Here is a 24,991-nt window from a genome sequence, read left to right as displayed (position 1 = left end):
TACATCAACACTTACAAACATTTGGCTTGCACTGCTCCATCGAGGCATTTTAAGCAGCAGCCTCATGCCATCATTATATGCCACATTGAGTTTCTGCATACTGCTTTTTTTTATAGTGACGCCACAAGTGGGCAGTGTACATTGGGGTGCAAAAAGCTTTAAAAAGTGTGGTCTTCACAGACAATGAACACATACTAAATTTGCGATTCAGCATATTAGCTTGTGCATACATCATACAGTACTGTCTATGAATGTCCCTATCATCAGACAGGTCATCAGTTATATAGTGCCCTAAGTATTTGACCTCATCATACACTTTAAGGACAGTACCAGACAGAGAGAAAGCAGGAAATGACAGTTTTTTGTCCTCCCTGCTTCTAGCAATCACAATATTACTCTTCTTAGAATTGTACTTAATGTCAAAGTCTGAGCCATATTGGGAGCAGACCATTAGTAACTGTTGAAGGCCAGCACTATATGGGCAAAGAATCACCAGATCATCTGCGGACATCAGGTGGTTGATAATGGTGTTCCCAACCATACAGCCTGTTCCACAGTTATTTAGCAGCTTTGATAGATCATCCATATAAATATTAAAAAGAAAGGGAGATAAAATGCTTCCCTGCCTAACTCCATTGCTTACATTGAATGGGGCAGACGTCGAGTTACCCCATTTCACATACATTGACTGATGAGCATACCAAAAAGCCAAGATTCTCACTAGATATTTGGGAGCCCCTCTGTTGTGCATTTTGTAGAATAGCTTCTCATGATTTACACGATCAAAGGCTTTAGAGGCATCAATAAAACACATAAAAATTGTGGAATTATGCCTGTTATACAAATCTAGGACCTCCTTTAAGGCAAAAATACACATATCTGTGCCATGTTTAGATTTGAAGCCAAACTGGTTGTCAGAGGTCAGGACAAACTGTTCCAGCCTATTCAGTATAATCCTCTCCAAGACCTAAAATACTGGCAGGAGCTAAAGGCCGGTAATTATCCAAGCCTTTAATTTTGCCAGCTTTATCTTTGATGATAGGCACTAATGTGACAGATAAAATAGAATCAGGTAAAATATCATGGGCTAACAACCCAGTTAAACAAATAGCAATTAGAGGACAGAGTTTTCTACTCACAAATTTTAAGTGCTCCGCAGATATCATATCCATACCACATGCCTTATTATCTTTTAGCATCATAATTGCATCATTTATTTCTTGAGGGAAAACAGTCACATATTCATTATTATCAATGTTACCCACTATAAATGAGTTACTTTTAACACAATTAAACAGCTCATAATAATGTTTCTGCCACAACTGAGTAATTTTCTCTGAGCCGCAGACACCCTCAATGTTCGTTGGTAACGATGATTTACAGTTATTCATTCTTTTGATTTCTTTCCAGAAATCAATAGGACTATTGTATTGTAGCTTCCTTGCAAGAGAGTCAGACCTCACTGTATTTTCATTCCTCTTAATGGAACGTAGAGCATATTTAAATTTAGCATTTGCATGTTTATTATAATCAAATATGGGACGATGTTTATGCCTGCCTGACTCAACCCATGCTTTGAAGGCCCTTCTTGCCTCAGCATGTATCTCTTCCACATAGTCATTCCAGCCTGGCTTGACTTTGTACAATCTGTGTGTCTTATACATTTATAAACATTATTTAATATGTTTTTAAATTACCATTTATTTAAAAAGAAAATATATATATATATATATATATATATATATATATATATATTATATATATATATTTTTTTAAATTACCATTTATTTAAAAAAAAATAAATATATATATATATATATTTTTTTTTTTAAATTACCATTTATTTAAAATATATATATATATTTTTTTTTTAAATAAATGGTAATTTAAAAACATATTAAATAATGTTTATAAATGTATAAGACACACAGATTGTACAAAGTACAAAGGGCTGCCCTCTCGCTACCTCTAGTCCCACTCGGTTAGTGAGCAAGAGAAAGATAGCTTCATTCATGTTTTTGCACTATAACGTTACCATTACAACACTCACATAAGAGTCTGTTTAGCCCACTGCATGCATTTCAAATACCAGCCAACAGGCCGGGTTTATACCTCATCAACATCATCACTGCAGTCGGGGCGGAGCCAGAAATTGTAAACGTTTGGGGGCTCAGACCAAACCAAAGCTAAGCACTTCAGAAGGGCGGGTGTATGAACCAGTGACCAGTTTACACAAATGTGAAGTTCATTAACTAAACTGAAAAAGAAGATTTTCAGTCTGAGTTGAATATTTTCAGGTCTAACAAATGATGAGTGATAAGCAGAAGTAGTTATTTTCATTTGATCGAATACTGAATGTGGGAAGAAACCAGAGCGCCCGGAGTAAACCCAGACACATATCCGTGATGTGGCCCTGAAAGCTGGAAGGTCAGAGGCCAGTGGAGGAGATGGTAGCTCGGATGTGAGACAGCTCTGGACGTCTCTTCACTGAAATTATTTTTTTTTAATGTTGTTGAATCAGCGTTTATATTCACTGAATGTGGGAGAAACACTCAGACACTCTAAGAAAACCCCGTACACAGTAGACACACCACATTTCACATACTCAACCTCACCCTGTCTACATCTGAAGATATCAGAGAATAATCTGCAGATGGTGCCAGGCTAATGTACCAGAGTCTGGTAGGACCAGGCTAATGGACCAGAGTCTGGTAGGACCAGGTTAATGGACCAGAGTCTGGTAGGACCAGGCTAATGGACCAGAGTCTGGTAAGACCAGGCTAATGGACCAGAGTCTGGTAGGACCAGGCTAATGGACCAGAGTCTGGTAAGACCAGGCTAATGGACCAGAGTCTGGTAGGACCAGGCTAATGGACCAGAGTCAGGTAGGACCAGGCTAGTGTACCAGAGTCTGGTAGGACCAGGCTAGTGTACCAGAGTCTGGTAGGACCAGGCTAATGGACCAGAGTCTGGTAGGACCAGGCTAATGGACCAGAGTCTGGTAGGACCAGGCTAATGTACCAGAGTCTGGTAGGACCAGGCTAGTGGACCAGAGTCTGGTAAGACCAGGCTAGTGTACCAGAGTCTGGAAGGACCAGGCTAGTGTACCAGAGTCTGGTAGGACCAGGCTAATGGACCAGAGTCTGGAAGGACCAGGCTAGTGGACCAGAGTCTGGAAGGACCAGGCTACCTCAGTACAGCCGCACAGAGCTGCTTTTGGCTGTAAACAGCTCAGCCCTGACAACATCAGGCCCTCTGAAGGGAAGTGCTCAGAGATTAGATATCCATAGCCAGTCCTTATTATCGAGAAATCTCTTTTTCATGTGAGATAATTACTTGCAGATGAGCCTCTGTGCTCCACACAGAAAAAGGGTTGTATGACTATTTTAGTACCAAGAAATGCCGCACCTTTGGTTAGTTCATTATGACAAACCATGTTGTTCGTAGCTACTGTTTAAAACCACAAAACTCAATTTATAATTCTACTCAAGGGACAAAAAAAGATCCCAGAGATCCCAAACAATGTCGGCCTGAATTACAGGCAAATGTTCGCAACGTGACTAAATGCACTCAATGGAATGTAGAATTTGATTTGATGTTAGAAATAGGAACGTCATCTTGTGTTTCTATTATATCTCAAATCTGTGTCATTATGTATTGTTGTTTAAGTGTGTATTTATATGTTATATGTTTATATTTGGATCTGAATATTTTTTCTCAATGAGTTAATATTAAAAAAAATCCCCATGTCCTGTTAGGAGCTCCATGGAATAGAATATAAAATTAATTTATTATGAAATCAAAATGTATTATGTTTATTAAATGGTACTATTGTATCCATACTAACTGAGCATCCATCCCTTTCTTTTTAGTTAGTTAAAAAGTAAAAGTTAGTAAAGAGGTTTTGGTTTGTTTTTCTGTTTGCCTTGTCTTTTTCTGGCTTTATTATTTCATATCAACATATTTAGTGATTATATTGTTTAGTTGTAGCCTATAAGTAGAGAAATGAGCCATCTCTCCTGCAAATGTGTTGTATTGCTGGTCTCTAGACTTTATCCTTGCACTATTGGACTTATTTGCACCACTACCACCATGACACACACTCTCATAGAGCACCTTACAATGCATACTGCATGGGGATTTTTTACTTAGTATCTTTTCTTTTATTGTCCATATTATTTATGTGGATCTGTTATTTTATCATCCTGTTTATGATGTGTGTGTATGTTGTGTGTGATGTCTGTAAGCTACTGGGACCTTGAATTTCCCCTTGGGGATCAATAAAGTATCTATCTATCTATCTATCTATCTATCTATCTATCTATCTATCTATCTATCTATCTATCTATCTATATATCTCTCTCTCTCTCTCTCTTTAGGCCTACTTATATCTTTGTTTCTGCAAATAAATTAAACTAACTAAACTAGTACAGAAGTAGTTTTAACTCGTACAGTGTGTTCTCGGTCTTTACTCCTCCCACTCAGTCTGATCATATGACCAACACCAACCTCACTCCACTTCCTCAAGCTTCTGTGTCACACTGTCCAGCCTGCACACAATCATTCAACACATCTCGCCCTATGATCTCACCTCCCGAGCAGGAAACGAAACCTATATTCAGTCGCGCACCGGTGTGTGTGTGTGTTGCAGCAGGCCCGGTGGAGCCGTGGACTCATGGCAGGTTTGAGGAGCGGATCTGGAGCGACTAGAGCCCGACAGAGAGGTCACAGTGCAGCCGTGACGCTGCCCACGCTGCTGCCGCTGCTGCCGCTGCTGCTGCTCACCTGCTGCGTCAGGTGTTCCGCCGCCGCCGCCGCAAAACCGAGCAACATCATCCTCATCCTCGCCGACGACCAGGATGTTCTTCTGGGGGGGATGGTGAGTTAAACCATTTAGGTGTCGTGTCAAAAAGTGATCATACGCTAGATGAGGTATTTCAACAGGAAAGAAGGTCAGTGTGGGCTATAATCTGTCAAATGTAAACCCAATTCATGAAATCAAGTAATTTTGAGGCATAAATACCCTGTCAGTGAAATGGTAGGACCTTCAATCACGTTTTGGCAAGTGCAAAAGTACATTTTATGGGTTGTATTGCTTCTTTTAAAAAGGTATTTTAACAGGTAAAAAAAGTACTGGGCGGGCTACAATCTGTCAGATATAACCCTCATTCATTAATACAAGTAATATTGACGGAGAAACAACCTAAGTGTCAAGGTATAGTTGCTGTAATCACTTTTTTTTGGCAGGTGCAGAAGTGCATTTTATGGTTGTATGTATGCAATGTTGTATTGCCCCTTTTCAACAGGAAAAAAAGTTCAGTGTGGGCTATAATCTGTCAGATGTAAGCCCAGTTCATGAAATCAAGTAATTTTGAGGCATTCAGTGAAATGGTCGGAGCTTCAATCACTTTTTAGCAAGTGCAAAAGTACATTTTATGGGTTGTATTGCTTCTTTTAAAAAGGTATTTTAACAGGTAAAAAGTACTGGGCTGGCTACAGTCTGTCAGATATAAGCCTCATGAATGAAATCAAGTCATTTTGAGCGACAAAGTAGGGGTTGCGATCACTTTTTGGCAAGTGGAAAAAAGGCTGGACTGGTTAGAATCCAGGGCACAGGGCAGTCAGTCACTTTTTTGGCACAACACCTGTCAACATTCATAGATGTAAATCACCTGTATGGCTGTATTGATCCTAAAGACACTATACTACTTATAGTGACTTGTAATGCTCCTGCCTGTAAATAAACACCTGTGGGTGGGTTTATAGTAGCCTAGCTTTAGGTTTAGAGTCATCCTATTGTTTGTTATGGTGTTTTTTATCACCTTATTATCCATTTAATATAGATTTAAGAAGCTTGCAGCTGCGCTGTGCAAGTCTACTGCCCTCTCATGATGTTTGTGTGCTGTCTGCTGTGAATGCAGGAAGCCTTTTTGAGTGCTGAAAGTTGATTTTATCAATTTAGTAAATCAGCAGAAAGTGAATCTGCAACTGTTTCAAGACAGTGTACCACTTTATTTATCCACAGAGGGCAGATGTAGAGCAGATGTAGGCACAAACATGACAACCAGAGCTAATACACAATGAATAAAAAGAAGGCGGAGATTGACACACAAACAAGGGATTAATTAAGGATGAAAAGTTCATAATGTCTCCATACAGTAAGTGGTAATTTATTATTATTATTTACAGGGCCATTCTTGTGTCAGTTTTCACGTCTGTCTGTTCTTGTTTCTGTTCTGCAGACCCCCATGAAGAAAACTAAAGCCTTAATAGGAGACGCAGGAGCAACATTTGTTAACGCTGTGAGTACATTTACCCCGTGGCGGAAAGTAAACGCATACATTTACTCACATACTGTACTTCATTTCAATGTTTAGGTACTTGTACTTGAGTATTTCCATGTTCTGTTACTTTATACTTCTACTCTACTACAACTCAGATCTGAGATGCAGCGGAGTAGAAGTAGAAAGAGGCATGAAACGGGAAGTACAAGAACCTCATAACTACATTTACTTTCAACCGCTAAAAGCGGCTTAACAAATTGGTACGTAGAGCTGGTTCTTCCACTAAAATCAAATCATAGTGACGACGATAAGGATGATAAGATGTCTGCCCTTTCCAAATAATACCCTCCACCCTTTTCTGAAGCTTCTATCCGCTCAGCAGAACACTTTCTGTGTGATATTATTAGATATTAAAACTGAAGCATTAATGATCAATCTGAGGGAGATGATTAATAGGAGAGGAGAGAGTTATTTAAACCACACCATGTGAGACGTTTAGAGGGGAAATTACACAACTCGTCTGCTCATGTGCCAACATGTGAAGCATACCAAGCCAAAAAGGTTGGTTTAATCTTTAACAGTATTAATAATTTAGTGTAAAATTAGGGCTGCACAATAAATAATTTTTTTCATCGTCAGCACTTTAAAATGTTAAAACTTTCATTCTTCTTTTTATTGGTGACTTTTGTGTTCAGTTTAATGTTAAATTAGCCTCTTTTTTAAATCCAACAAGCAATGTGTTGAATTTAAGCAGAATACAGAAAGCAGCAGAACTTATTACACTTTGATATGTCTATTATTTTTCACAAGTAATATCACTATCACAAATATTCAACGTTATCGCATATTTTCGTCGTGTCGTGGAGCCCTATGTAAAATCTTTACCTTCAAACTAAAGCTGTCAGATAAATAGAGTGCAGTAAAAAGGACAATATTAAATATTGTACTTTTGCCAGCACTATATTTGTTTGACAACAGTAGTTACTTGTTACTTTTCAGATTAAGATTTTACATTAAAAACAAGACAAGTAAATGCAAAGCATTGTTAAAAAATGAAGCCAGTGGTTCCCAACCTTTTTGGCTTTTGACCCCTTACAATAAAGCGCTTTCTGTCGTGTTTTCTTGTCACATTGGATGTAAGAAATTCCCCCAAAGAGTGATTTCTCTTCCTAACTTATGACATAATGTCATTTAAAAACAACTCTTAAATCTTTCACAAAAAAAAGGATTTTAAAATGTGTGTCAGAAGCTTTCTTTCTCCCAGGACTTTTACTGCTGATACCTTAAGTACATTTTGTGAAGTAAAAGGACCTGAGTGTTTCCTTCTCCTCCTCACCGCTATGATTTCACATGTTTTTAAAATGTTAAAACTGGACGAGTTACACATCCTCCTCTCCGCTGTCACGCTCCTCTTTCGTCATCTTTTTTTTTTTTTTTCCTCCCCCCTTTCTGTTATCTTCCTCTATCGCCCCTCTCTCGCTTCCTCCTTCTCCTGTTTTCAGTTTACAGTCACGCCGCTGTGCTGCCCCAGCAGGAGCAGCATTTTGACGGGTCAGTACCCCCACAACCACGAGGTGAGGAACAACTCGCTGTCGGGGAACTGCTCCAGCCTTCAGTGGCAGAAAGGCCCCGAGTCCACCGCCTTCCCTTTCTACCTCAGCAAACAGAAGTACCAGACCTTCTTCGCTGGGAAATATCTCAACCAGGTTTGAACAAAAGTGTACTTCATAAACATAAATTGTATCACTGTTGAGTCAAGGTGATTTGCACTTTTGTCAGTTTACACATAAGCCTGATTTATGGTTTTGCGTTGAAGCTGCCCCGCAGGTACGTATGTAGGTAAACGTAGATACGGACCTAGTCTCGCTTTGCCAGACCCTCCTCCAAAGCACGCTGGAGGAGGGTCTGGCTACTCCACACAGCATTTGTGGATGGGAGGAAAATGTACTCTGGTTTATTGGCATTTCTTTAAACCAATCACAATCGTCTTGGGAGAAGAAACCGGAGAAAAGCCGCGGTGCCTCTGCAAAATAGCCTCGGGGAAGGAACTTGTTTTGGTGGAATGTGTACGTTAAAAAGTTATTTTAGTCGTGCAACAGAAAACTCAGATTGGACAGATAGTCTAGCTAGCTGTCTGGATTTACCCTGCAGAGATCTGAGGAGCAGTTAACCATAGTCATCAGAAATCCACCGGAGTTTAAAATGCCAACACAAAGGAAGCCTAACGCAACGGATATCCGGCCTAAATGAGTGAAATCCGGCGGATTTTCCGGCAGCAACGGAGCAATCCTGGAAGTGGAACGTCGAGGATATAGACTAATACGGACCCTACAGCGTAGCCTGACGTGCACCTCCCCAGAAATGTAACTATACGTCGCGGCGACGCAGGCCGCAACAACTGTAATTAGTGTACTTGGCCGTGGCTTGGTAGTGTCACATTTCCCTCTACTTAAATCTGGGCTCTCCTTCTTCATAAAGTTAACACAAAGAAAGCGAAAAGTGAGGGACATCTGGCGGAACTTTCGGCGGCGCTGGAACTATCCCGTACATGAACCATCGTCCATATAGACTACAGAACTTCTAAAGACTGTGACTTACTTGTTTTTTTCTGCCATCAGTACGGGAAGAAAGACGGAGACGTTGGCTATGTTCCACCTGGCTGGGACCAGTGGCATGCATTGGTGAGACACACACACACACACACACACACACACACACACGTAAACACACACATACACACACACACACACACACACACACACACACACACACACACACACACACACACACACACACACACACACACACACACACACACACACACACACACACACACACACACACACACACGTAAACACACACAAATACTACATTATATTTCCAAGTATTTCTGTTGTCCAAGCTTTTGCCATTCATATATTACAGGTGGGGAACTCGCAGTACTACAACTACACGCTCTCAGTCAACGGCAAAGAAGAAAAGCACGGAGACAGTTATGAGAAGGACTACTTCACAGACCTCATAGTAAGTCCTGAGTGCAATGACTTTACTGCATATACTGTACGGATCCTGTGATCTTTAGGGACATTTATGTGAAGATTTATGGGAAGAAAAAAGGCCGTTCACCTCCAAACTGTCTGAATCAGCTGCTGTCAGTACAGTAATATATGTCGTCTTTATGTGCCAGTCAGCAGTGTGAAAGGTTTATTCATCGACAGATATATATGGTGTACGAGAACTGCAAGCAAACATGTCATTTCAGTATTTACATTCATATTTTAGTGACGTTGGAATGAAGCCGTTCTTTGTGCTTCTTTGTGTTTTTATTTAAAGTGTGTCTTGGTTTCCTGTCGTCTGCTGTTTACATTTTTTTGGTGTAAATCCAGTTTATGAGAGCTGAACTTTCTCTTATCACCTGCACTGCTGGCTGCAGTAATGACCAAGGGGGTAAGCGAGCGTCTACAAAGTGTAGCTCCTATGGAGCCATTTTGTTGCTAACTAGCCATCACCCGCCGTTAGCATCCCATTGACTCCCATTCATTTTGGCGCAACTTTGACAGTGAATAACTTTACATCTGAAGTGTTTAAAGACTCTATTTGTCCATTGTTTATTTCTAAAGAAACACGACAATGTATAAAAGTCTCCATTACCTTGTACCTCACGTTATGGCTCCGTAGCAGACGTTCTTTTAAAAATAGGCTTACGATTGTGTCATAACCACGAGACTTACTGTCGCATAGTAGAGGAATTACCGTATAGTACAGGAGAAGCTCGCAGGCAGTTTCGACTTACATTAGCTGTTTAAGTTTAATTACTAATGTTAACTAGCATTTTGGTTAACAATAATTAGCCTGTGCCTATGTTATCTCCTTACATATACCTACGCTCTCCGTCTCTGCTAGATTGGGAATGATTGAGATTTCTCTTGGTACAGCTACCAGAAGACTTCCAACTTTCAGACAGGTTGCTCACGTAACATTTACGTCGTCTCTCTCAGTTGGAGGCTGCTCAGTAATGCTCAGCCATCACCGGAAAAGTGCTTCTAACATACTTCACTGGTCTCCGTGGAAGTCTGCGGCGTCACATTGTCCATTTCTTTAACTGTCTATGGTAATGACCTGCAGTAATGTTTGTACTTTATTCGTACGACGTGTCGTAATTCCTAAAGTGGTACTCTTTTGATTTAGTGTTGCACTTCCATAGAGTTGGGGGACAACATTAAGAGTCTCCAGCCATGCTACTGCTGATTATCAGTAAACAAAGTCCAGCTGAGGCTGATGGGAATGTCATTAATTCTGCGGGTATTCGGTCATAAACCAAAGTATGCATCAGACTGGCAATACATCATCCAAGGGAGACTCTCATCACCACGCCCCTTTCTGTGAGAAAACACTCTCTGGGTTTTCCATAGACACTTACAGGAAGTTGATGACTTGTTTATAATGTTTATGACACGTTCATGACAGTGTCATCTCACTCTTATGTAGATACCTTCAAGTAAAGTGTAACCACATTTATCTTCAAGGGACTTCGAATATATGTACTGTAGCTAATTCCAAGGGGAATCCATCCAATATTTCCCTCTGATCACTAAACGTCAGCCTCAGCTGTACTTTGTGTTTCATGCTAATTGGCTAATGTTAGCATGCTAAGCTGCTAAGCTACAATGACGAACATGGTAAACATTACATCTGCTTAATAAACCTCTAGTTGGCTGGATTTAGTGACTAAAAGTTTTGTTGCATAAGCGTAATCTGAGTAAGGAAAGGACTGATGTTCCACAGTGTGGGAGTCGGTCACACCTAATAGCATGTTGGTGTTTAGCAGCGTGTAACCAGCTGTTATTACGTATCCTTTGGCAATGACGACTCAGACGCAGCTCAGTCCTCCCTATTATTTCAGCTCCCTTCAGTTTATTCTCTCCCACAATCACGTACACACTATTAATGATTAAATCCTGGTTCTAACAAACAAAGGCGCTGTCGTCGACACGTATTAGGCCCACTGTAGGTACAAAATCATAATTTACGGAGCAGGGAAAGGGGGGCGTAATATTCACGTTCTGTGAGAATCTTAAATTATACATTTAGTTCCTGATGCACAGATCACCTCATCCAAATCAGTTTGTTTTTTTCTTTTGAATTGGCCCAATTCGAGGCAATGTCTCTTCAAAGTCTGGATGCTTCTGATAATATTGTGATTCTAGGCTGAAATCACCAGTCATTTCTCATTGCTGAATATGTGGATGGAAAAAGTATAATTCATAATTTGATGAGGTCATCCACTGCAGGCATGATACACGGCGGGCGCCAGTGTCTGTAGTGTGATGAGGTTGATCCGACCTTGCAAAGTAAAGCAATGTTCCTTCACAAAAAACACAATTTTTCTGAGTTATTATACATTTTTTTCTTGTAAATTTGTGACTTTTTAAATTATTATAAAAAAAAAATTATATTAATTATAATTATTATATTTCAATTTTCTTTCAGTAAATTTGTTAGGTTTTTTTCTCGGACATTTGTGACTTTAAACTCAGAGACAACATGGAACCCATTTATTTCCTACTTCTGTGAATGATGTCACTGTCTTAATATTTTCTCCATTGACACTTTGCTTGTTTTTGTCTCCCATTTCTCTTTCACTTTCTTTCAGTGTATATATATATATATATATATATTTTTTTTTCTCGTAAATTTGTGACTTTGATCTCAGAGAATATCAAAACGTTTCCCAGTAAATTTGTTAGTTTATTCTCGTAGATTTACGACTTAAATCTCAGACATTGTTAATTTTACTTCAAGAAATATTACCAACCTTCCCCGGCTCCTTTTTTTAAAAATTATTTTATTTTGACCTACAATGGCTCTAATACGCCGCCTTACGTCTTTGCTTCCCCGTCTGTGTTTGTAATCAAATGTAACATTTTGCAATGGACCTTTTTCACAGCAGACATTTGGACTTGTCATAGTAGGAAAAGCACAGCTGAAATTGATAACCTTAACGATGGCTCAGTTCCATCAAGTGTCCCAGTAAGATATTTCAGTGAGTCAGCATGCTCCATACCAGGGCCTCTCCTAAGAGGAATGCAGCCATCATTAATGGTTTTTAATACACCTGTGCTTTTCCTCCTATCACATGTCAAATGTCTGCCATGAAAAAGGTCTATAGTAGTGTGTTCACTCTCGGCTTGTTCCTCGTGGATCCAGACGAACCGGTCCCTCCACTTCCTGGATGACAGGAGCCCTCAGCATCCGTTCTTCCTGATGCTGTCTCCTCCCGCTCCTCACTCGCCCTGGACGGCCGCCCCGCAGTACCAGAAAGAGTTCGGTGACGTCAAAGCCCCTCGAGACGGGAGCTTTGACAAACCAGGGAAGGTGTGTCCAGGGTCACATCACACATTATTTAACAAGATAACTGGTCTTTTAAAATGTGATGTAATCTGTATTTATCTGTGTGTTTCAGGACAAACACTGGCTGCTGCGTCAACCGGTCAACCCGATGCCAGACAGCTCCCTCACCTTCCTGGATAGTGCGTACAGGAAAAGGTACGACTGATGAAACGTTTATCTTCTTTCAGCCGTGTTTGTGGTCTGTCCTCCACTGAAATAGTTTCATTGCAGTAAGATATTTGGCGGTATTCGTTCGGGCCTTTTGATGAGTCAGACACCGCATTAAAGGAGGACCTGGGGTGAAGGCCATAGATGTATTACAAAAACTGGATACAGCTTTCGAGGCAGAGCCCCGTTCATTCCTATGAGAGTTGCTCAGTGACGCATGACGCCTTCATGGAGCCAAAAATAACCCAGATGATCGGCGCTAGTTCCTCACTGTGCAGCCCATAGTGCAGGTACATCAGAGACCTCCGCTGGCCGAGCCGGCTACGTCCTGTTTAGCACTCCGCTAACTTTAATAAGGGTTAAATGATGGAATCGTGCGTCTCTTCTAGGCTTTCCAAATGTAATCGGACCGAATGGATTACATTCTGATTGTAAAATAAGTCATTTCCCATGGGGTTGTGATGCTTATAAAATCTTATCCACTGATCTACAGACGTGTCTTTCGTCATGTAAGTCTATAGGAAAAAGTCTTTTTGGGCCAGAGGGCATCATGTGACAGCCTGGAAGTTGAAATTCCAATGTTTGGCCACTGGGTTAAATTTGCTTCAAAGCCCGGCGCACTTCCTGGGGGCCTGGTGGAGGCAGGTTGCAGCGTGGCTTGCACAGGAAGCAGCAAGAGTAGGCAGGCTGGAGCAGCTAAAATTAGGCGTCCTTTACGAGATTTTTCCAGCTGAATGCGTAGAAGGAAATCAGCTGATCCATCAGCTGATCCATCAGCTGGATTGAATCAGCTACATCAGCTGTCAGGTGATGGATCATTTTTGATTTGGAAATCAAACCAAACTTCTGCTCTACTCAACTTGAACTGCATCCATCTTGAAAGTGTAACATATCTGAGAGATGGAAAGGAGAAATTCAAGGAGTAGCATTTTAAAGTGGATTAAATTGAAGAGGATTTAAAGATTCTCTCCATTGGGTTTCATCGGGGGAATAAAGTTGAAAAAGCCTAATGTTTTATATGTATAATTTACGAGTTTTACTAGTATCCCCTTACTGTTATTTATTCTCCTTGCTATTAGGGCTGCACAATATGTCATTTTTGTTATCGTTATCGCAATATCAACACATCGCGATAGACACTTTTTTTTTTGTTAGTTGAAAGAAAATATCAGTAGAAAATTACAGTTTAAAAAGATACTGTCATTCATTTTTAGTGGTGCCTTTTGGAAAATATTTCCTTTCGTTTGTTTTAAATTCAACAAGCAGTTTTTTGTATTTTAGCAGAATACTGAAAGCAGCAGAAATGCAGAACTGAGAACACTTTAATATCTGTTTATTTATCGCAAGAAATATCGTTAGCGCGATATTCAACAACCTTATCGCATATTTTCCTCATATCGTGCAGCCCTACTTGCTATGTTATGTTCTTTCCAGTAACATTAAAGTTTATTTTTCCTTCGAATAACTACCATTGCCAGAGAGGATATTTCTGTTGTTCGGTTATGTTGTTTTGTGCTATGTGTATGTCTGGCACATATATGTTGTTTACTAACAAAAATGAAGGAAAAAAAAAGTTACATAAAAAAGAGGTAAATGCTGATCTCTCAATTCAATTAAATTCAATTTCAATTCAGTTTTATTTATAGTATCAAATCATAACAAGAGTTATCTCGAGACACTTTACAGATAGAGTAGGTCTAGACCACACACTATAATTTATAAAGCCCCAACAATTCAAGCAATTCCCCTCTCTCTCCCATCTCTCCTGCAGGTGGCAGACTCTGTTATCTGTGGACGACATGGTGGAGCTGCTGGTCAAGAAACTTGAAAGCATCAAGGAACTGGACAACACGTACATCTTCTACACCTCAGACAACGGCTACCACACAGGTCTGAGCTAGAGCTGCAGAAGATTAATCCTTTAGTTGTCAACTGTCACATTAATCGCCAACAGTTTTTATGGTCGTTTGATCGGTTTGAGTAATCTTTTATGAAAAAAAAATTCTCCGTTTCCATCTTGTTAAATGTGAATATTTTCTAGTGTCTTCTCTCCTCTGTGACAGTAAACTGAATATCTTTGAGTTGTGGACAAAACATGACATTTGAGGACGTCATCTTGGGCCGTTGGGAAACACTGATCAACATTTGTCACAATTTTATGACATTTTAGAGACCAAACAACTCATCCAGAAAATAATCGACAGATTAATTGACAATGAAAATAATAGTTAGTTGCAGCCAGAGTCCCTCCTCTTGTCCTCCATAGGATTTAATACGTCTTCACTGTTCACAGGTCAGTTCTCTCTGCCCATTGATAAGCGGCAGTTGTATGAATTTGACATCCGGGTCCCGCTCATGGTCCGCGGGCCGGGCATCAAACCGAACCAGACGCTGCAGGTCACTCACTCACTCACTCACACACACTCACTCACTCTCACACACACACACACTCACTCACTCACTCACTCACTCACTCACACTCAGGCATGCACGCACACACACACACACACACACACACACACACACACACTCTCACTCACACACACACACACACACACACACACTCACTTAGGCATGCACGCACACACCCTCTCACACACACTCACACGCTCACTCACTCACATACTCACTCACACTCTCTCACTCACTCATACAGACACACTCATACAGACACACACACACACACACACACACTCTCAATCAGGCATGCACGCACACACACTCTCAATCACACACACACACTCTCTCACTCACGCACACACACACACTCTCACACAGACACACGCATGCACACACTAACACTCACACACTCTTCTCACACCCGTTTCTGCTTGCATCTGTTAATCTTTAGTTTCAGTTTGTCTTTGAATGATCCCTTTTCGTTGCATGACTCCTTCAGGCTCCGGTGTTGAATATTGACCTGGCTCCGACCATCCTGGACATATCTGGTGTCAACCTGTCTTCTGTGAACGTGGACGGGCAGTCGTTCCTCTCTCAGATGGTCAGCTGCTTCTTTAAATGTTTTTCCTAAATGTTACTTTTCCCTTCAATCTTCAAAACTTGAAACTTCCCTTCCTGTCAGGCTCCGTCGCTGCGTAATGGCACCGTACGTCCCGTTTTCCTTGTTGAATACACCGGAGAGGGACATCCAACGACGGATCCTGCGTGTCCCAAACTGGGTCCTGGACTGTCTGTGAGTATCTACCACTACAATAAGAAAAGACTCTGACAGTGATGCGTCTAATTATTAATCAACATGAAATCCATCTGCAACACTATTGATCAATCCTTCAAGACGTTCATCAAGCAGAACTGCCAAAATAATGTTAACGCAAGGTTCATTCAGTAGCTATTCTGAAACACAAGATCTTAAAGGTGCTGTAGGTAGGATTGGGAAGATCCAGGACTTAGCCAAAGAATTTGAACATCAACAACTTCTCAGTCCCTCCCCCCCTTTCTTCTAAAGCCCAAAACGGTCTCCTAAGCCCCTCCCCCCACAAGGGAGAATGAATGGTGTGCATGAGCAGTGATTGACACGCAGTTAGACACCCCCTCTGGCCCTGATTGGTGCATCTGAACAGGGAGCGGTGGATTTTTGCAAATCACACTACAGGCTGTAGGTGGTGCCAGAGGAGCCGGATTTTTTTTTTTAAATTACCTGCTTCATGTAGTTCTACTTGAACATAGGGTCAGTTTCAGCAAATATGACAGAAAGTTAGTTTTATAAGTCTTACCTACTGCATCTTTAAAGGGATAGTTTTGGTTTTTTAAGTAGGATTGCATGAGGTACAAAAACAGTAACTTTACCTCGCAGAACACTGGAGTTGCTGCTCTACCGCTGCCTCCATCGCTTAGTTAGTTTGTTTTATTGTGTGACTTTGGTGGTTTAAAGGGTAAGAAACTAACAAACCTGACAAAAACAGTCACGACCAGTCGAACGCCGTGCAACGTGAGCTGAACTGTCACTTTGAAATCTCCCATGGTCCGTGTTTTCCCAATGGGTCGATAGGAATTACGTTTGTGAAATGTAATTACATGGAAATGCATGAATTATATCTGTTTCTTAAAATATATGCACGGCGTTTTCCCAAGATGGCGCCCGTCTGTAAACGTGAACGGTACTGTCTTTCTAAACTATCTTTTTAATAAACTGTCTGTACACTTACAAAGTTCTCAATGCTTTGGTTTACATGTAGGGACCCTCATTATGCTACCGTGGAAGTGTGGTGCTATTTTGAGCCTTGTTAGTGGTGTAGAAATAGCGATTTCTTTTTACTTTAGCCGTGCCCTGACGACTAGCGTTATAAGCTAATAGGCGGTTTGGGCTAAAACTGGTCACATTCGATTAGCATGAAAACATATCCCAGGGAACGGTCGACTTGGTACACATGTTATTAACCCTTAGGTTCATTTTGTGCCAAATTTGTCCTTTTAACTGATATAGGAGTCTAGAATGTGTTTAGCTGCTGCCCCTCATCTACAGCAGGACATTGCTGATCTTCCGTGTCGGTACTCCTGTCTGCTTCTCCAAACTGTTGTCATGCCGACTGCCATCTACTGTAGCTAACACACTGACTACGAAGAAGTAGCTCATACAAACACACTTCAAAACATCTGAACCATCTCTTTAAAGTGCTCGGAGGGATGGAGATTTGAATATCTGCTATCGCATGAAAACTGGCCAAACACGATCGTTAGATAACTCCATTATTTCTTGGAGAGGAAACCAGTTTGGTCACTAACACACAGTAAAAAAACAAACACAACAGAGACACATGAAAGACGATCTGCCACTGTCTCTGTAGTAACAGTAACACAACCTGAAACACTTTCCAACAGGATGTTAATCTTCCTCAGGAACCTCCTGTTGTCCTCGGGTCTAATCTGACCCATTTTCAAGAAGTTTCTATATCAGAAATGTGTGTTTCTTTCAACTACATTTTAAAACAAAATAACGTGGATGGTTCCATACGACGCTCTTCACAAGTTAAATAAATGATCAGTTCACTACTTTCATTGAATTTGGGTGTTTTATTCAATTTATAGCATGTCAAGAAAAATTGATAATAGAACGTTGAAAAACGTAGGAAAAAAATGTCAAAAAAAGCGCAGAAAAAAGTGACAAATACATCGGAAAAAGTGACAAAAACCTCCGGGAAATCTTCAAAAACATCAGGAAAAGCGCAGAAAAATATTTACAGAAACTTTGAAAAAAGTGTCGAAAAAGACGACCAAAACGTTGGAATTTTTTTTACATTTTGACCCAGAAAAACAAAAAGTTGCATCATGGTCGACGAGGAAGACAACACAAGGGATCAAAACAAAACTGTATAAATACAACTGATGGGATGTACCCTGAGACAAGACAATTCAAATTGACGGTACATATGAAGTTACACCTTACAAACGATGTCAAAAATACATCCAGTATCAAAGCGTCCTTATCTGGTCTTTACGTGTACTGAAAGGTGCTACAATCTAATAATCATGAATCTAAATCTAATCTATGCAAATAAAACTGACATTGGCATTGACATTGGTCTCTCAACAATCTTATCAACTTACTAAATACACCAAAACAGGGTGGGACCTCCTGGTTCTTTCCACTTCATCAGAAGTCTTTCAACAGCAACTTGTTGATCCTGTTCCTGTCATCAGCAGTAATGATGTCACCTTAACAACAGCCTAAAGCAAGGCACATTTATACAAGTTTTTAATGACCTCAGAGGAAGTTGCTGGGGGGAAATAACCTCTCTTTTTTTAAACTAAGCTTTTTCCACAGCATTTTACTGCATTGCTCAAATGTCAGATGTACACTGAGGAAGATAATGAGATGCATTTGATAGCTCCAGAAAAAAAGCAAATAAGGGTTAACCTTTAACTCATATTAATGTTAAAAAAAACCTCATGAAGTGACATTTTCATGCCATGGGACCTTTAAGATTTAGTTTTTGAAAGAAACTACTATGTCCAAGATCAAGTTTGAGTTGAGGGTGGAATATTAGTGTGCATGTAAACATACTCACCGTGTGTATCTTTTAAAGTCTAAAAATTGAAAGAAGACATCAATGAACAATGTGTGTTTCCAAACATTTAAAACATTGGGTTTTAAAAATATTTTATGAGTAAGTTAATGCAGTAAGTTAAAAGTCCAGTCTTTTATGGCTTGCTTCACTACATTGGTGCTTTGCCTCCCTCTGCAGGCGGCAGGAACAACAAAAACCTGCTCATTAAATCATCAGAGTCGTGTTACCAATGGCTTTTCATCTGAAAACATAATGACAGTAGTTCTTAGTTGCAGCACTAACTTAACACACATTATTTTCTTTCTTTTTTAGCAATGTTTCCCAGACTGCGTGTGTGAAGATGCCTTCAACAACACGTACGCCTGCGTCAGGACCCTCAACAAAGACCACGACCTACAATACTGCGAGTTTGCAGACAGCGAGGTACGGCATGACCGCGTCACACACGTAGGCAGCGATGGGATGTATTTGTGATAAACTGAAGGATGAAGTGTTCCTTTATGTGTTGAGAAAATTCCCCTACTTCTTACGGTAAATAAAGTCTTAAAAAAGCCTCTCGGATCAGCTGGAAAATGCATCGTCACAATAGGGCTGTGTATTGGCAAGAATCTGGCGATACGATACGTATCACGATACATGGGTCACGATTCAGTATATTGCAATATATTTCGATACTGTGCGTAAGGCGATATATTGGGATTTTTTAGAAAAACTAATATTTAATAAAAGACATGATGTTCATAAAAGTCAAAAAGTTTACTTTATGTAAACAATTCAGTACACAGAAAATCAAACTGCCAGTTTGGGATTGTGGTTCACAGGTTCTTAGTGAGCTAATGTTTAAATGCTAAAGTAGGCCAAAGTTCAGCCATAGCTACATTGTTAGCTTCTAGCAAAAAGTCAGACACTGCTAGGCACTGCTAGGCAAGGACACTAGTGGTGTGTCTCAGCACAGCCATCTAGCAGTAGGGGGTTTAAACACAACATAAACTTGAACCACTGTCTTACATGAATATTTTTGCACGTAAAAAAAAAAAAAAAAAAAAAAAAAAATCGATATTGCCTTTTTGAAAATCGATACAGTATTGCAAAATAAAATATCGCGATACTCAAGTGTATCGTTCTTTTTTTTTTTTACACCTCTACGTCACAAAGCTGAAAACAGGGCTGCTTTTCTGACACCACGAAAACTTGAAAACCTTTTTAGTGATACGTGGATTTCACAGGACAGCGACGCTACAAACATCTGATGATCTTATAGACCATGATGCATTGCTGTAGATTAAACTACCCAACAGTATATTAAAGGAGTTAAAATGAGCACAACCTTAAACATCTACAGCAGTAAAATGCAACATACACATGAATGCAGCGGGAACAAACACTGACAGGGAACATTTTACTGCAGTATACCTTTTACTTAAAGTAAATTGTATCAGCAAAATTAAGTAAATTTTGCTGATACATAGGTAAACTAATACATAATCTGTCAACGCTGTGAGTCGTAGTCGTTGCTATGATACCACACAACAAAACAGCGTTGCCCGAATCAGCGGCGGGCCATCGGCAGCAAAGAGTCTGCGGTCTTCTGTTTGACTTCCCCGCCGAGGCAGCAGCGGACATCGGGAGATGGCTAAACCGAGGCTGTCAGAGCTGTGTCTCGGCGTTGACACGTAGTCATTTTACTTCAGTAAAGGATCTGCGTGTAGGACTCTTTTCTGTGATGTGAAGAAGCTCAGCGTCTGTTCTTCTCTTTTGTGTCCCCTTCCCCCAGTCGTTTGTAGAAGTGTACAACCTGGTGTCGGACCCCCACCAGCTGGAGAACGTCTGGAAGAAGATGGACCCGACGTTCCTGCAGGCGATGAACCAGCAGCTCATAAAGCTGCAGTCCTGTCAGGGCGACAGCTGCCGCGAGATCAAGTAACGAAGAGGCGCCGCGCTGCAGGAAGCCGCCCAACGCGGACTCTGTGGAAGATGGGGTCGGTTTATCTGACCCGTTTACCACAAGTATGATCGTTGCCTTTCATAACCATGTTTTTACATTTTGACTCGTCTCGGGAAGGAAAAGCACAGGTGTGAATAATCATGGCTGGATTCTATTCAACTGCTTCAGTTTCAGGGTCCTGGGGTTGTGCATGCTGGCTCACTGTCACACTGCCATGGTTTATACTGGGACACTTGAGTAGAACAGAGCCATTGTGAAAAGATGCTTTGACATTCTGGGAAAGTCTGCTTATTCGCTTTCTTACTGTGAGTCCTTGCATACAGAGTCCGACATTTTCACAAGCTAAAAACAAATTCAAAGAAAGGCAAGAGACTTAGTTTTTTTTTTTTTTTTTTTTAAATACGACATCACGTTGTGTCGATCACGCTGCCTCCAAAACGTTTGTACGTCATATATACATTATTAAATCGGATCAGGTTTTTCTGCTTTTTTTCACATCCGTAGGAAGCATTTTTTTAAGGTGTTGCGACATTTTTTTGAGATCCTTCAGGATCAATCTGTTCGTGGAAATTGTTCTTTTTTAATATACAGTATGTCTTCAGTATCGGTAGTAAAGCATCTGCTTGGATGGAGCCAATATTTCCTCTTTCTTTTTCTCTTTTCAAAAAGAGAGAGAACAACTAAATCATCCTCACTGCTTGAAGACATTTTAACTCTAGCTTGTATTTATGTACAGTATATAGCACCTTTCGTGCAAACATGCAGTTTAAAGTGCTACACAGAACATCATCACAAAATGAAAAGACAGATGAGAAAAAAGCAAGACTTAAAACTACAACAATAAGACAATAACATGTAGAAGACCAACAGAATAAAATAAACACCAGGGTTAAAAAAATGATTTAAAAATCACTGACACTTATAAAATAATACAATAACATTACTCCAAATTAAAGCCAGATGTATTTTTTATGAACCTTTTTTTGCAACGGATTAATTAACACGCGTCGGACTCAGTGTGCAAGGTTTCTGTTCCCAGCCAAAACTGTGCTTACAGAAAAATGTAAGGACTTTTTTAGAGATGTTGGAGCTAAATATGAAAAATACAGCCAGCAGCTGGTTAGCTTTAGCTTAGCTTAGCTTAGCATAAAGACTGGAAATAGCTAGCCTGGCTCTGTGCAGCAGTAACAAAACACGTCCATCACTGATTAACATGTTATATCTTCAATTCGTAACAAACACTGAGGTGTCCACCGGTTTTGTCCCGGACTATTTCTTGGTCGGTAAAGAAGAAATAATCCTCTTAGTAATATAAATAGTAGTTGTACTTTTCCACGTCTTTGTACAGAACCTCCACCAGGAAGCAAATAAGCGTAATGTCAAACTTTTCCTTTAATGTTCTCACTAACACCTGTGCTTTTTTTACGACGAGTCCAAATGTCTGCTGTGAAAAAGGTCTGTTTTTCTAACTGAGCTGTGCTCATTTATCTCTCATTATATCCAGATAAACTTCTCGTCCAGTTTATTTTGTGCAGATGTGTCGCTCTGCATATGAACTGCACTAAACTTCTGTTCTTTACAACGTTCAAGGTGCAAAATGCCGTCTCAACATTTGTTCCTAAACGATACACAACCAAAGTTTTGCACGTACGCTGTAGCTGTCACTAATCTAATCATCGGTAAAGGAAGAGTTCCACATTTTAGGAACTACACTTTTTGGACAGTTATCTTAGAAGACTGATGCTCTCGTGTCTATCCGTTCTGTATAAAGCGTTATAGATATTTTCCTAATATCGTGCAGCTCTACTTCTGTCTACACATTCAGCGTACAGACACAAGAGTGGTATTCATCTTCTCATCTAACTGTCTGCAAGATTTACTTAAAATGTCGAACAATCTCTTTAAGCTGAACCTTTTTAGAGTACAGCTCTGGTCTCTAAAATATTGTTGATCTTTCTTTTATCCCTGCAGAACTTCACGTGAAAGAAGTTGAGAGTAAAAGTCCGATGTGTCCAAATGTTGCTCGAACTTTGTGCCTCAGATTTTACGAAATGGAGTTTTTTTTTATTTTTTTTTTTATTTTAATCCTCATGTCTGTTTATTACAATATTTTACACTGAGTATTAATGATTAAACATTTATAAAGAGCCTTTTTTAAAAGTGGAAGACGGAAAAAATGCTGCGATACTTGTGAGACAGATTTTTTGTAATTGTGAGGAATTCACTGAAAGGGAAAGTTTGACCTGGAAACATTTGAAATGAACGCTTTAATCCTGTGTGCCTTGCGTTTGCACTGACGAGGCTCACGTGCCTTAAATGTGAATGTGTTTGCACTGTGATGATGAAATAAAAATTAAATCTAAAGAAGCATTTACATGTGCCTGTCATGTGGATATTTCTTAGACCTAACACCTATTTAGCATGTATGAGCTGTATATAAACAATACAAGGTTTATAACACTATAATGTAGCTATACGCAGCTTTAAGGATATTTTTAAGTGTTAACGCACGTGTTATTGTTTTGTATAATCAATGGTAGAAGAAATATCAGTTTAAAAATACTCCACTACAAGTGAAAGTCCTCAATTTTAAACTGTTGCTTAAGTAAAAGTACTGAATTATTATCAGCAAGATATACTTAAAGTATAAAAAGTAAAAGTACTCATTATGCAGACTGCCTCCTTCAAAGTGTCTTGTTATTATCGAATATGTAAAACAAGCATGGAAGAGCATTTCATGTTGCAGTTCATCAATGTGGAGCCAAGTATTGATAGCCTGGTTGACACCAGACCCTTCTCAGTTGTAACTGAGAGTGGGTCTGGGAAAGGTTCATTGACAGCTCATTTCCAAAGGGGGCGTCACCAACGGACGCTGCTCAAATGCCTCTGGGCGCATTGGATAGTCCTTCAACCAATCAGACCAACGATCCGGGTGACGCTGCGCTTTGGTAGCTGTCATGTTTAATGTAAACAAAAAGCACTGACATATATAACAAAAAGCTGCTCGCCGTCGCTGCGTTATCGTCGTCGCGTAAAGCCCGCCTCAACGGTTGTGATTGGTGTAAAGCCCGCCTCAACGGTTGTGATTGGTGCCTCGATTTTGGGGACATTGGAAATGGGCTTGAATGGGCTCTTCTCCAGACTGACTTGCAGAGCAAATCTCAAATTTGCCGGAAGTTCGTCAGGGTTTTACCCAGGCTAAAGTATTGATACTCTGTGAACTACTTTAGTACTGCATCTTATCAACGTTTTGTATTTGAAAAAGTACAAAAAAAAAAAAAACACAGCGTGTCAGACAGATGTAGTGGAGTAAAAAGTAAAATTTTTACCTCTTGGATGATGTAGAAAGATAAAGTAGCATAAAATAAAAAATACTCAAGTACAAGTATGTCAAAACTGAACTTAAGCACTGAACTTGAACATTTTGGGTACAAAAGTTCTTCACACGCAAACTCGACCAAATTAATTCTTAGTATTTTTTGTTTTTTAACCCGTTGTGTTGTCTTCCCGTCGACCAGGCAACATTTTATTTTTCTGGGTCAAATTATACATTCATTTATTTTCAAGACTTTTGTCGCTTTCCCTGACATTTTTCCAACATTTTCGTCTTTTTTTTTTTTTAAACATTCTTTCATAAATTTTTTTTCAAATGCTATAAAATTGAATAAAACACCCAAATTCAAAGAATGTAGTAAGCTGATCATTTATTTTACTAGTTAGTTGTATGGAACCATCCATGTTTATATTTTTTGAGAATTTGGTTGAAAGAAACCCAAATTTCTGATATAGAAACTTTTTGAATTTGGTTCAAATTTGACCCGAGGACAACAGGAGGGTTAAGTGTGTGTAATATTTATTGACTCAGTGCAGAGAGGAAATGTTGGCTGTAAAAAGCAACAAGTGATAGAAAACTCTGCTCATTTCTCTGTGACGGAGCAGTTTTAGTGAAAAAAGTTGAAAGGAGAGAGACTGACTGACTCTAAACATGACCACTGTACTTTGTGGTGTTTCAGGAGGAAAAGGGCCTCAGTTATACTCTCATATCAGTTTCACATTTTCTCCGTCAGCTTTGTATGAAACCCTGGAATGAAGACAGGAAGAAAATACTTTGTTCATGTTAGTTTATTCATCATGTAAAGCTTCAGTTTGTTCACACATCCCATCAGTAAAGTCTGTTC

General features: G+C 39.9%; 1 protein-coding gene across 1 annotated transcript; it reads left to right on the top strand.

The window, feature by feature from the left end:
* The first annotated feature begins 4,545 nt into the window (after positions 1–4,545).
* gnsb (glucosamine (N-acetyl)-6-sulfatase (Sanfilippo disease IIID), b) lies at positions 4,546–23,187 on the top strand. Its single transcript, XM_031287881.2, has 13 exons — positions 4,546–4,879; positions 6,243–6,302; positions 7,787–7,990; positions 8,903–8,965; positions 9,210–9,308; positions 12,492–12,659; positions 12,748–12,830; positions 14,614–14,732; positions 15,136–15,239; positions 15,742–15,843; positions 15,925–16,035; positions 19,181–19,291; positions 20,643–23,187. Exons 1-13 carry the CDS (start codon positions 4,676–4,678, stop codon positions 20,790–20,792), a joined length of 1,578 nt encoding a protein of 525 aa, XP_031143741.2. The 5' UTR covers positions 4,546–4,675; the 3' UTR covers positions 20,793–23,187.
* The last annotated feature ends 1,804 nt before the right edge of the window (positions 23,188–24,991 follow it).

This window comes from Sander lucioperca, chromosome 14 (assembly GCF_008315115.2).
Source record: "Sander lucioperca isolate FBNREF2018 chromosome 14, SLUC_FBN_1.2, whole genome shotgun sequence".
Classification (NCBI taxonomy): Eukaryota; Metazoa; Chordata; class Actinopteri; order Perciformes; family Percidae; genus Sander; species Sander lucioperca.
This window is presented reverse-complemented; position numbering and strand designations above follow the sequence as displayed.

Excerpts from the sequence above, each read along its gene's own strand:
- gnsb (XM_031287881.2), top strand. The coding sequence starts at position 4,676 with ATGGCAGGTTTGAGGAGCGGATCTGGAGCGACTAGAGCCCGACAGAGA. Across the intron at positions 8,966-9,209 it reads GGGACCAGTGGCATGCATTG|GTGGGGAACTCGCAGTACTA; the intron begins GTGAGACACACA and ends CATATATTACAG. Across the intron at positions 9,309-12,491 it reads ACTACTTCACAGACCTCATA|ACGAACCGGTCCCTCCACTT; the intron begins GTAAGTCCTGAG and ends TCGTGGATCCAG.